This window comes from Pelecanus crispus, chromosome 2, assembly GCF_030463565.1.
Source record: "Pelecanus crispus isolate bPelCri1 chromosome 2, bPelCri1.pri, whole genome shotgun sequence".
NCBI classification, from domain to species: domain Eukaryota; kingdom Metazoa; phylum Chordata; class Aves; order Pelecaniformes; family Pelecanidae; genus Pelecanus; species Pelecanus crispus.
In genome coordinates, this window is record NC_134644.1 from 96,140,737 (window position 1) to 96,153,111 (window position 12,375).

At 46.7% G+C, this 12,375-nt stretch overlaps 1 protein-coding gene across 3 annotated transcripts in view; it reads right to left on the reverse strand.

Moving 5' to 3' along the window:
- Window positions 1-8,353, reverse strand: part of TENT4A (terminal nucleotidyltransferase 4A) — a 61,117-nt gene extending 52,764 nt beyond the window's left edge. For all 3 annotated transcript variants that reach the window (XM_075704845.1, XM_075704842.1, XM_075704843.1), the window contains exon 1: window positions 7,518-8,353. In XM_075704845.1, the coding sequence (XP_075560960.1) occupies window positions 7,518-8,353 (836 nt within the window). The remainder of the gene's footprint in view (window positions 1-7,517) is intronic.
- Window positions 8,354-12,375: the final 4,022 nt, after the last annotated feature.

A 12,375-nucleotide genomic window follows, 5' to 3' on the forward strand; every position in this document is an offset into this window, starting at 1 on the left:
GCAAGCTCGCTATGCCAATAAATAGAACCACTAAACACTGAAATTCCTGTCTTAATACTATTCTTTTCCAAATGCCCAAAGATAGCAAGCAACTCACATCCCAGACAAGTCAGAAAGGTTGCAACAGCGGAAACACGTAAGTGATGAAAGACTAATTATGCCCATGTAGATCAGGTATGCATTACACCAGGTTAGCCACTGAAATGTTTAAGAGAAGCAACTCTTGACATAATCTTGAGCAGCAGAGTCTAATTCAAAATGCATCCATCAAAGCACTACCAGCAGCAAACCCTGCACATTCAAAGTCAGTGTCTCTACAAGGCAACAAAAGCTAGAAAAGCCTTTTCTGGATTTAAGTGCTGCTGCAGTTCACCATATAAAAAAAGGAAGCTTCTTAATTTAAGAATCTCAACTGAAAGAGTAAGATGTCTCAGACTATTAAAGATACCACACTGGTTGTTTAGCAAAAGTGTGCATCACTGATCAGATCTGAGGGAAAAAAGAGCTTCTACTACTTTGTCAGAGGATTTCATTAGAAAATGTCTTCAGAAACTCTGGAGTCATGTACAAAGCAGGAAAAGAGGATTGGAAGATTAAGGATATCAAAAAGGATTATGAGGAACAACTTAATGAGATGCAAACCTATGTTTCAGAATGGATAAACTAGCTCAGGAGCCCAAAAACCTGCTTCTGCTAAGTGAATTAAGTGATCAGAACAGAGAAAGTTAAGTAATCACAGTGCATGACAAGTAGAGAAGCTTTTTTTTTTCTTTTTTTTTAATCCCTCAGGTTTCCCTGATCCCTAACTATACAGGGAGAACTTGTCCCAAACCTACTTTTTAGTAGAAAACACTTCACAGCAAAATAATTTGGTATTCACCAAGCACTGACTTGATACTGCATTTGTATCAGAAGAACATTAAGCAGCAATTTTTTTTTTTAAATTTAAAAGCATTAGTTTTGACATGCATAATAGTCAAACTAGTCAAAAGTAGAATGAATGCAACACACGAATAGTTCTGACTATATCAAGATGTCAACATAGCTTTCATAAATGGTAGCAGTGTCTCAAAGAAAAACATTAGGAATTATTTGCAAGAATCTGTGAACTACAAAGGAAATCCTGTTATCTACCTGGATTTCCAAATGGCATTAGATAAATGGTCCCACATGTCCTTATGAAGATTTACAAAGAAACTAAGCTGACATGGGATGAGAGTGAAGACCTCCACATAGATAAAGAACTGTTTTAAACAGAAAACAACCAGCTGGAACTCTTAGTTTCCATATTAAAGGAACATCACCAGTGAAGCCCCAAAGCACCCCATGCTAGTCAACATCCTCGTATGTGATCTGGCAAGGGGACAAATAGTAAAGCAGAAAAGTCTGAGGCTGCAAGGTTATCTAGAATAAGCCAGCTCAAAAACTGCAGATGGACATTAAAATATAGACTGCACAATGAAGTAGCAGGCAGAATTTGAGATAGGATAAATGTAAGCACAGAGGAATATGAGAAGATTCTATCTTTGCAAAGATGCAATGAGAGGCTCTGCACCAGCTCTAAACACTGAGAATCAAGATCTTGAAATAGGAATTCTGTTAAAAGGTCTGTTCAACACTGAGTAGCCAAAAAGAACAGGCAAGTCCCATGTTACTAATCAGGAAACAAAGTACAAGATAGAACAAGATAGCCCAAGATGTAGGAATACTGTGACACTATCACACACATGTCCGGTTCATCCAAGTCCCAAAGATACAACAGAAGTGTAAAGCATACAGAGGTGATAAACATCTAGAGGCAGGAAACAGCTTCAATAGGAGGAATGATTAAATAAACTAAAAACCAGACAACTGACAGGTGATTCAATTTTTCCCTTCCCTCTTTCAAGTCAGCTGCAAAAAGCACTCATGGACTGCCTCATTAATACATAGACCTGTGGCTGGCAGCAACTACAACCGTAGAGACAGCCTCAGGACAAAAAAAAAGATAGATCTTTACATAATGCATAGCTTAACTGGGGAACACCTTGCCACAGGACGCTGCTGATCCCAGAAGCTCATACCAGCTCAAGATGAGATGAGACAAATTCATACATAAAATCCACAATAAGCTTAACAATGCACTGCCTGTAGCCCAGGTAGTCCGAGAACCATAGACCACTGAAATCTGAGAGATTATTCCAGGAAATATCACCACAGGTGATCATGTTGATATATTCTTCTCCCACCATTTGGCATTGGCCTCTAATGGTCTCACCCGGTACAGCTGTTTATGTTCTTAGTGCCAATTATCTCTACTGCCAAAGCCTAACAACTGTGAAAAGCATCATGAAGCCGATTGCCAGGACTAAACTGCTCCAAACATGTCCCATTCTCCTTTACACACAGACGTGAGCACCTGTCATGCAAAGCCTTCTCATGCTTTACTACTGTATCTCAGCATTTCTGACCTCTAGTATGATGGTCTCTCTCAAGTCTACCACTGCCAAAATATTCTTTTCATTCCATTACCGAAAGCATCAGTCTCGAACTCTATGCTAGGCATTTGCTTTACAAGGCAACTTTGAGCTTTACCTACTCTAGTCAACTTAGTCTACCACAAAAGATATGTTCTGTTCTTTCGACAGTTCATCCAGCAGCTACCCTTGAACTCTTCTGCGTACCAACCTTTAGGCGTGAAAACCATCTGTTCAACCACGTCCCAATGCTCTCTCAAGACGTTCTCCAGACATTTACTACAACTAATGGGCAACCACTCCCACCCTCCTCCTTGCATACTACAGTATGTACTGCCTAGTTCTGCCCTGATCCTAAACCCAGACGAAACAAGAATCGAGTGTACACTGCCCAGCACCGCCTGCCTCTTACGTTAAGACCTTCACTACAGGTATCTACCTAACATCGCAGATAACACACACTAATGTTTTAATAGATGAAACATAGTCCATTGTGTTGATTCTTTATTAGAAGGTATTAGAGCAAGACAGCACCGTTATGTACAGGGGGGAGTTCGAGTATCACCCCAGGAATCCCTTAAAGCCCTTACAAGTGCTAGACACCCCAGTCCTGACAGTAAAGGCTTCACAGAGTTTCCAAAGTCTGTATTTTTTCAGCTCAGCCAAAGTACAAGAAAATAAAATTTGCAAAAAGGGCTGACAATGTGGCATCCCTACACATTAATTTGCATTGTCCAGTTCTGACAGCAGCATAGTAAGAAGCAAGGGTTGACAAACATGGAACTAGAGCTATGGAAGGTCCTGAATGCAATGCATTTTTAACAGTGCATTGCAGAAAACCCAGTAATTGCATTTATCTTGGTCAAAGTTCAGCAATATATCACAAAAGCAAAAAAACCAGTAAGACTGGAATTAGAAACACTTTAGCATGCAGGTGAAGAAATAAACAAAACCTAATATAGACTTAGTATATACTAACACCACCACATCTGAGTAGCTACAGAAATGAATCTCTGGACATCACTTTTGGTACACAGTATCCTTCAGCTGCAAACCGGTGAACACTGAAGCAAGCCTTCTGGGGAAGCATCGTCAGATGCTTACCTTGCTTACGAGAACTCTCCCCAGGTATCTGCTATGGTGACCAGACAATGCTGGCCTGAATCCTCCTTCAGCCTAACCAAATGCAAAGGTGATTGTGCTCTTGTACTCTACAACAGAACTTTTGTGTCATTATCAAGATATGGTTAAAGACAACAGGTATGGAGGGGGAAAAATGAATGCAGTAAATCATCAGATGCTATACAACGCTAATTAGTCCAGGCAGAGCATCATTCCAAAGTATCATAACACTTCTGGCACCCACACTAATCCTGAACAAGCCAGTTCCGTTGTTTCTGCACAGCACTGTAATGGACCAAATGGATATGCCGGGTATTTCAGCACTAAGTGTATCCAAGCAATGCAAACCTAGCAGTAGTGTCCTTAGTAAAAAGTTTAGACTAGCTTGATTCCATATTTTGAAATAAAATTCCAGCATTTTTAAACTCTCTGGATGCTTAAGTCAGATATATTTAAAATACAGACTTTACAGAAGCAGAAGGTATTACTTTGATGTACAAAGGCGGCAGACCCTAAGATGCTAGATGTAGTTTAAAACCACTCAAGAGGATACTTTACAGTAGCAAGAAACCACATGTAGTTCTGAACACCAGTCACAACAGTTTGAGCTAACCTTATAATAAGGACACATATCTGCATCACATCTGAAGCCAATCATTTTGTCATCTCTACTGTGCTGTACTCCTAACCTAAACCCAGGCATTTAAGAATTTACACTGTTGCTATATTAATCACTCTGTTGAAGCATTGGAATAAATATGGCTTCATTCTCCTCACTCCTTCCAAAAATCTGGAAAAAGATGACACAGGTCAATCTAGGGTATCCCTAAAGCATAGCTTTAGGATGAAATCTAATCAAGCATGGCTATTCACACTTGTGTTTTATGAGAGGGAGAATCTCCTTTACAACACAAAGATTGGCATGCTCCTGTCAGAAGGTGGCAAAAGCAATAGGTGTGAGTCCACTGGAAAAAAGGAATGCTGTACATAAAACAGAGTAAAACACAGCCTTTACAACATAAAACATTCCTAAACATCACCACACCTACCATCACGAAGCCACTGAATATGATCCATTTGGAAAAAAAAAAAAAAGGTGATGAATTGCACCATTACAGACCATCTCCAGCTCTGAATGAGAAAGCTGAGAGAGCACAGTACTATTTCAAAGCATGCAGGCATTTCATCAAAAGTACTACTGCAGCCTGGGAAAGGGCAAACAGAGCTTACCCTGCTTAGTCTGTTACCAAAAAACACTACAGTAGCACCATGAGCTACTGCATATCACTTGGAAATTTCAGTGTGTTGTAAAAAAACATTCTGCGGAGAACAATATTCATGGCAGAGTAAGGTCTAATATTCATGTATAGTATGAGCACAAAAGTATCAATGATCAAGTCCTCCTTCCTATAATCTATGCCCAAAGCAGACTGCAACTGAAGATTGTTAGGATCACATTATTTGACAGTTGCATACACACCAGTTTGACACCACTGAAGATGCTCTGTCAACTGACCATCACAGTTATGGAAGTGATGCTTCAGGACTGGGCTGATTGTTCCAAGTAACACCAGGCAACAAATCCGGAATACAAAGGATTCAGAAGAAACTTCTGCAAGGACCTGTTCCCACCCCAGTCTTTTCAGTGGATTTTTATCTGAGCAGCCAAGTAATACACCAGCCAGGCTTCAGGAAAATGAAGTTAAACTCACCAATAGTCAGGAATTACTGCAGAAGATAGACACCCAAAGCCACTCCGTCAGTGACAATATTTTTGTTACTTCAATCATGTACTTCATAAAAAAAAAATTTCTGACACCAAACAGAAAATTGTTTTAGAATACATGCTTGTCCAGGATTCACCTTGGGTAACAGAACTCAAAGTCTAAGGCAGAAACTGCTTCTCATATTTAAGTCTCTGGTCTCAACTTCCATGCTCTCCTTCAGCACTAGTTCCCCGCTACTCTAAGGAAATCTATGACATTTGTACAGTTTTGTGAAGCTTAATGATTTGACAAATTCATCATGAGACAGTCTGGAACTATGGGATCACATATGCGGTAGTCACCTGTGTCCCACCCCTAGCATCAGGTCTCACTGTAGTAGTGTTGAGAGAGGTTCAGGAAACACAGGTTCCACTTTCAAAGATATTTAGCCAAGAACTTGTCATTAACTCACCAGCAAAAGAACAACCTGTATTATGGAACTGAACAGTGCAACTGAAGCTTGGTTAAACAATTTTCTTGGGTATGGATTCTCTATAAAGTTATACTTGAAAAGTGGCATAACCTTTATTAAAGGAAAGCCAACAGAAAACAAAAGGACAGAAGATGAAAGATAAAGATGTGTGATTGGCATAGGTGGTGCTGCCTAACAACTAGAGGACAGAACCTGCAGTGCCTGGATTCAATTCCCAGGTTTGCCATAGACCTGCTGGGTGACCTCAGGCAACTCCCACATCTGCCTGCCTGGAGATCTACCCCAGTGGCACTGACTTGTCTTACACAGATAAATTGGAATATTAACTCACTGTTCTACTGCATCTCTATGGAAATAAAACAAAGAAGTTCAGACTATTTTTAAGATAATATTGGAATTCTAGACATACATCCTATTAGTACAGGACCCAAAGCTCCTAGCATATGACACCGCTTAAACATCCAAATCTTAGCTTCCTGTAAGCAATTTTCATTTTCAGTGTCAGCATGGAATTAAAAAGCAGTTGTCACAAGTCTTGTCCTCCCCAGAAGAGGCTATGGTTTGCAAAAACAGAACTTTAGAAACATCTTTTAATACTTCTGGATAACTTCAATGCACTCAATGCCTGACAGTACCACCCAAAAGAGAAAAGGAAGATACTGTCCTCAAGTTAAATCTCTCACTTAAATTTCTCCAGCTCTGAAAGTTCACCCTGTTATCTTCGTCTATTCCCCTCTACAAATATGCAATGCCTTTACTCCACAGGCATCCAAGGGTCTTGGATTTTAGGAGTTCCAAGAAACTATTTTTGAAACGACACCAGAAATCTGCTATGGTCAATCAATGCAGCTAGCACTTTTCCCACGAATAAAACAACCTTAACATTAGAAAGCAACATTGCCCCTCGACTGAGTGAAATTTGACAGCTGAAATACAGAAACCTCACGGACCAACCTAGAGGTGCGTTGTACCCGTTTAGGCCCTTCTACATGCTGATCAGACCAAACTGAATATTCAGCCTTACTAACTACCCATTTATATGAGAAAGTTATGGCCACAGAATGGGATACGCTTCATAAGAGTGTTCTCTTTAGAAAGCCAAGATTTCAGTTCAGATGTTGGCTGGCTCAATCTATTCTAGAGACAGAACATTTCCCTCAAAAATGTTCTAAGACCACATTGACTTCCACGCTTATTTCACCCAGAATTGGGCACCTCCCTTTCAACTGACATTCCTAACGCTCCCCAAAGTAACCAGTCTGCTACAGTGCAAGAAGAGGCATTCAAGAATTAGTGCAAGGGTTTTGTTTGAGCTCCTCTGAACCAAAGCCTTCCACTTTCCCCTTGCAACCCAAACTGACCCCTAGGAGCTTTGACAAGCATCCCCCACCCATCTTTGCTTTAATTATTGTAGGGGCCGTTTGATAGCGGCCTGACCACCTCACCTCTCGACCTACGACAAGGCAAGGCCTAACTCCCTGCATCTATGGGTTCCCAGGCCCTGCCTGCATCGCTGCTTCAGCCGGGAGCCACCCCGCCAGCACAGACCAAGGTGATTTACAAGAGCACGGTTTTGTGGCCCACCACCCCCATGATCGACCTCGCCGCCGCAGCCGGCTCCATCGGAGTTTGTGTGACCCCAACCCACCCGCCCCCGTGCCCGGAGGGGCCGCAGGAGAGGCTGCCGAGGTCCCCCTTTCCTCTGGTGCTGCAGCAGCCCCAGTGGCCCCGGCTGCTCACCCCTGCACGCCCGGGCTGTATTTCCTGGTCTTCCAGGGTGTGCCGGGACTCTGCAGTGCTGGCTGAGGCGGCTGCCGCTGCTGGTGGGGGGAGTTGTTGATGGCGACGCCTCGGCTGCCGGAGAGCAGGTAATTCATCCCATAGGTGCTGGCTTTATTCTCTCGTTTCCTACGGCCGGGGTGGTACTGGTGCTGCTGGGGAGACGCCGGCGGCGGCGGGTGGGGGCTGCGCGCCAGGTGCGGGGGCTGGTGGTGCCCGTTCACACCGTTCACTTTGTTCTCGTGGAAGTTAAAAAACTCCCCGGGTCCGGCCCCGCTGCCCAGCAGCCCGGGAGGAGCCACCGCCGCCGCCCGGGGGCCGCAGGAGGAAGAGGAGGAGCCGCCGCCTCCGCCGCCGCTGCACGATCCCGAGGAGGAGAAGCCGGGGCTCTCGGTGCCGGACTCCACCGACGAGCAAGAGGAGGAGGAAGACACGGAAGGCGACTTCTGCAGCCGCCGCCCTCCCTCGCCGCCGCCGTTCACCGCCGCGGGGCCGGCGGCGGCAGCAGCGGGAACCAGTCCGGTCAGCAGGGCCGGAGGGGAAGGCGAAGGCGAAGGCGGCGAGGACGAGGAGCAGCAGGCGCCGCCGCCGGGCGCCCCAAGCCGCACGCAGCTGTGGCCGCGGGGCGGGGAGGCGGCGGCGGCGGAGTCCAGCGCCGGGGAGTTAAGGCAGAGGTAGTGCGGGAAGCTGGCGCCGCCCCGGCCCCCCACGCCCTGCGAGGTCTCCCAGATCTGCATCCACAGCGCATTCGCGGGGCCTTTCTGCTCGGGCTGGATCCAGGCCACGCGGGGATCCATCCACGCCCGCCCGCCTCCGACCCTCACGGCCCGGCCAGAGCGCCGCGCCGCCGCCCGCTCACCGCCCGCCGCGCACCCCCTCGCCTCGGCGCGCCGGGCCCGGCAGCGGCGCTAGACGCGGGCCGGGAGCAGCGGCATGTGTCGCGGGGAGGAGGGAGGGCGGGCGGCCGGGGGCAGAGGGGGCAGAGCCGGGCGAGGCGAGCGCGGCTCGGGAGGAGCGGAGGCGGCGCAAACTGTACCCGGCCCGGCGCTGCCCGGAGCGCTCCCCTCGCCGTTCCAATGTGGCGTCCCCCTCGCCAGGGCCAGAACCGGCACTGCGCATGCCCCGCAGATTTTAAACCTTCACTGGAGACGGCCGCCCTGGCAACCGCACATGCGCGCTGGCCGCCCCGGGGGGCGGGGCCAGGCCCGCCGGGCCCGGTGGGAAGGGGCGGGGGAAGGACGGGGGGCGGGCGGCCCCCGCTCTGCCGCGCTCGGCCCGGCGCGCATGCGCGCCCGAGGGACGTCGGGAGCCTTCGGCAGGCCTCGGGCGGGTTCGGCGGCCGCCGCGCCTGCGCGGAGCGGCGCTCCCTCGGCCCCAGCGGGGCCGGCCCGGGCTCGGGCGCCGGCGGGTGGGCGGGAGGGGAGAGGCGGTGGCGGTGGCGGTGGCGGTGCCGCCGCCCCCGCGCTGGAACCCCGCCGGCGGGGGCCTGTGCGAGGCCGCGGCCGTTCGCGGAGGGAGTAGCCGCGGTGCGGGGCAGCAGCCGGCGGTGGTTTTCCGCAAGCACCGCCCGGTCTCCTCCGCGCCGGGGCTTATCCCTTCGGAGCGCTGTAGCCCGGTGCCCGCAGAAATGGCGAATTCTGAGGAGTAACTGAGATGAGAAGCGACTACGGGCCCCCTGCCTCTAGCGGGGCCGCTTGGCCGGGGGTGCGGGGCTGAGCGGGGCCCTGCGGAGCCCCTGGAGAGAAGGGCGGGCCCAGAGGCGGGCGGGCCGTGCGGGCGGACAGGCCCGGGGACGCTCTCCTACTTGTCTTTCTAAGCACCGAGAAAGCACCGTGAAGTTCTACATTTCCACGGGATGCTTGGGGTTTTTTATTGGGTTTAAATCTCAGGGGGTCAGCGCCTGTTCCAGGGGCTGTCTCTGTAATGGATGGGTTTCGTGCGCAGTGATCGCTGGGTAAAATGCATGTGGCTGTTGGAGTGGGATCAAATGCGGATACGCTCTGTTTTTTCTGTGGTCTAAAGATCAGCTTTAACAGCCAGCCTTCCAGAATGATCACAGAACCGTAGAATCATTTAGGTTGGAAAAGACCTTTAAGATCATCCAGTCCAACCATTAACCTAACACTACCAAATCCACCACAAAACCAATTAAGGGTAAGGTAATAGTTAATTTCATGTTTCCTGGCTTGGTGGCTGGATTATTTTTTAATGAAAGTAAAACTAGAATAGAATCATTAAGGTTGGAAAGGACCTCTAAGATCATCAGTCCAACCATCAACCCAACACCACCATGCCTACTAAACCATGTCCCAAATTGCCACATCTACCTCTTTTTTGAACACCTCCAAGGATGGTGACTCTACCACCCATCTGGGCAGCCTGTTCATATGATGTTCATAACTGTTCTTTTTCTCATCCAGTGATTTGGCGTTTTCTGTGAGCAGCGTCAGCATACGTATGGATCAAGTGTCCTGCTCCCGGGGTACCCCCAGAGTTTCCAGTGGTCCGGGAATCACGAGTCAGTTGGATACAGCCCTTACCAGACTGCAGAACAGCAGAGAGGAGGGCTGTATGTGCATAATGACAAATACTACCAGGGAATCCCAGTTACAACAGCCCTCCAGTGTAGTTGTGTGGTACATCTTAGGTGATCTAACAACTTACTGCCACAGAAGAGGAGAAAGAGAGGTCCCACTCTCGGTAATCATGCTGCTCCCTTTCCCTGCTCCCTTGCACAAGCCCTGATACTGATCAGTGAGCCAATTTAACTTGTTAATTCAGCAGAAAACCACACTAGGAAGAAAAGTAATAGTTTTCAGCAGTTCATTTCGAATGAGCTTACTTTGTGATCAGAGCTGGCACTAAGGAGGGGGTGGAGAGAGGATGAGAGAACAGGGCTGTCATTTGTTAGCAGAGGGCGGTTGTATTTGATGCAGCTGTATTCTCTAACTATACCCTTAGACTTCAGAGCAAGATAAACTGATTTGAGGGTGACAGCCTAATGTTTATTGTTGGAAGTCATTTAGAAAGAGCAAGTCATTCATTTGTTTTTGTTAAGAGACAGATTTGTTGTCAGGAATAACAGCCAAGCTACACATAAAAGTACACAATAAACTAACCAAAATGAAACCACATGAGAGAGCTGTTAAGCTTGTCTTACATAAAAGCACGTTCACCAGAAATTTCTATCTGATGAAACCAAAGCGCCCTTCTAACTTGCGTGGTCAACTAGGTATACAGATCTTCAGCACAGATTTCAGCCGCTTGAGTTACTGATAGCAATCTTTGGTTTTACAGCTCATCTTCCCAAAGGATTTTGGATATTTTTGTTTTGTTTTGTTTTTAATTGAACTTGAATGGAGACAAATAAAACAGGTCCCTCAACTCTTCTTTTTATATAAATGCCATAAGAAATAAACCACAGAATTATACTGTCTCCTTTTAACCCTGAATACTTTGCATTCTTGCCTCTATGATGGCCCAGGTTCAGCAAGGAGAGGTGAGGATCGGCAGTATTTCCGCAAGCCTAGCCGGCGTGGTATGCTAGTAGTTAGAATGGTTACTTTGTAGATCCGCTTTGAAGTACTGAGGAGGCCGTAGAGCCCAGATTGCAGCCTTTTTAGTTCCATGTTCTGACTTTTCACACGGCAGGTGAAGATCACGTCTTCAAGCTGCTGAGTTAAAAATCTTAATAAAGAAGCACTGATCAGTGTTTTGGGGAAAAAGAAGAAAAAAGACACAAGGCCCAATCTTACAGAGGCAATTCCAAGCTTTGCAATTTCATGACCTGTTTTTATTTCCTTCCCTGCCCTGCTGCCATCTTTTAAAAGTCAGAGCTTTCAAGAGGGCCTGATTCCCCACTTTGCTAAAATTATCTCCAGCTTCATTTTGAGGTCTAGCTGGTAGAGACCACTGCCTTGTAAGAGGCAGTAACTCAAAAGCAGCTTTTGATTGAGGAGAGAGATATTCCTAAGACTCCCACCAATCCCAACCCTGTCTTGGAAAGGGCTGGGCTGTTTCCCGAACTAGCTAGTCTTCTCAGAAGGGGTTGCCTCACACTGACTTAAACTGTGTTCCTGTAAGACAGACTTTCTGAAGCTACGATGGTGGTTTGTCAGTTCTTTCTATGGGGTCAAGGCAGCAAATACCATGTGACTGTAACAGAGGGCATGGGATGGAAGTTTTGGGCACAACCTACTCAGGGGTCTATACATGGGATGGGAGTTTTGGGCACAACCTGCTCAGGGGTCTCCATTTTAAGAACATGGAGAAGAAGGAAGTCTCCTGTGAGAAATCCATAAGCAATGATTTGTTAATACACCAGATCACTCATGTATCCCATGATGATTCATCAAAGCTTGCAGCAAGTCACTGAAATATCTCTGTAGAAAAGGAGACGTTACATGTTTCCTTCGTAGGTGTGTATAATATGAAGAAATAACACCCAATGGCCTGTTATGGGACAAGGACAAGAAAAACTGTCATGTTCTAACATCAGCTCTTGCTGGTCTCCGTTTCTAGCTTCTCCATTAAGAAATCTAAATAAAGCATGTTTCTAATCTTGTCTCCCTGAAGTGAGAATTTCCCTCTAAAGTTAGTGAGAATTTCCTTTGCAAGGATTGATTTTTTTGAGAGACTGGTTGATTTTAATTCAGTTGTCCTTTAATGAATGAAACTACTCACTGAAGGTAAGACTCTCAGAAAGTTTGACAGTCAAATATAGTTTTGAACATCAGAAAAATTTGCTTTCTTTTCAAAAGAGCTTCCTTCCCACTGGTGAACTTGTGAGGACAAAGATAATGAAAAGATCCTAACCTCA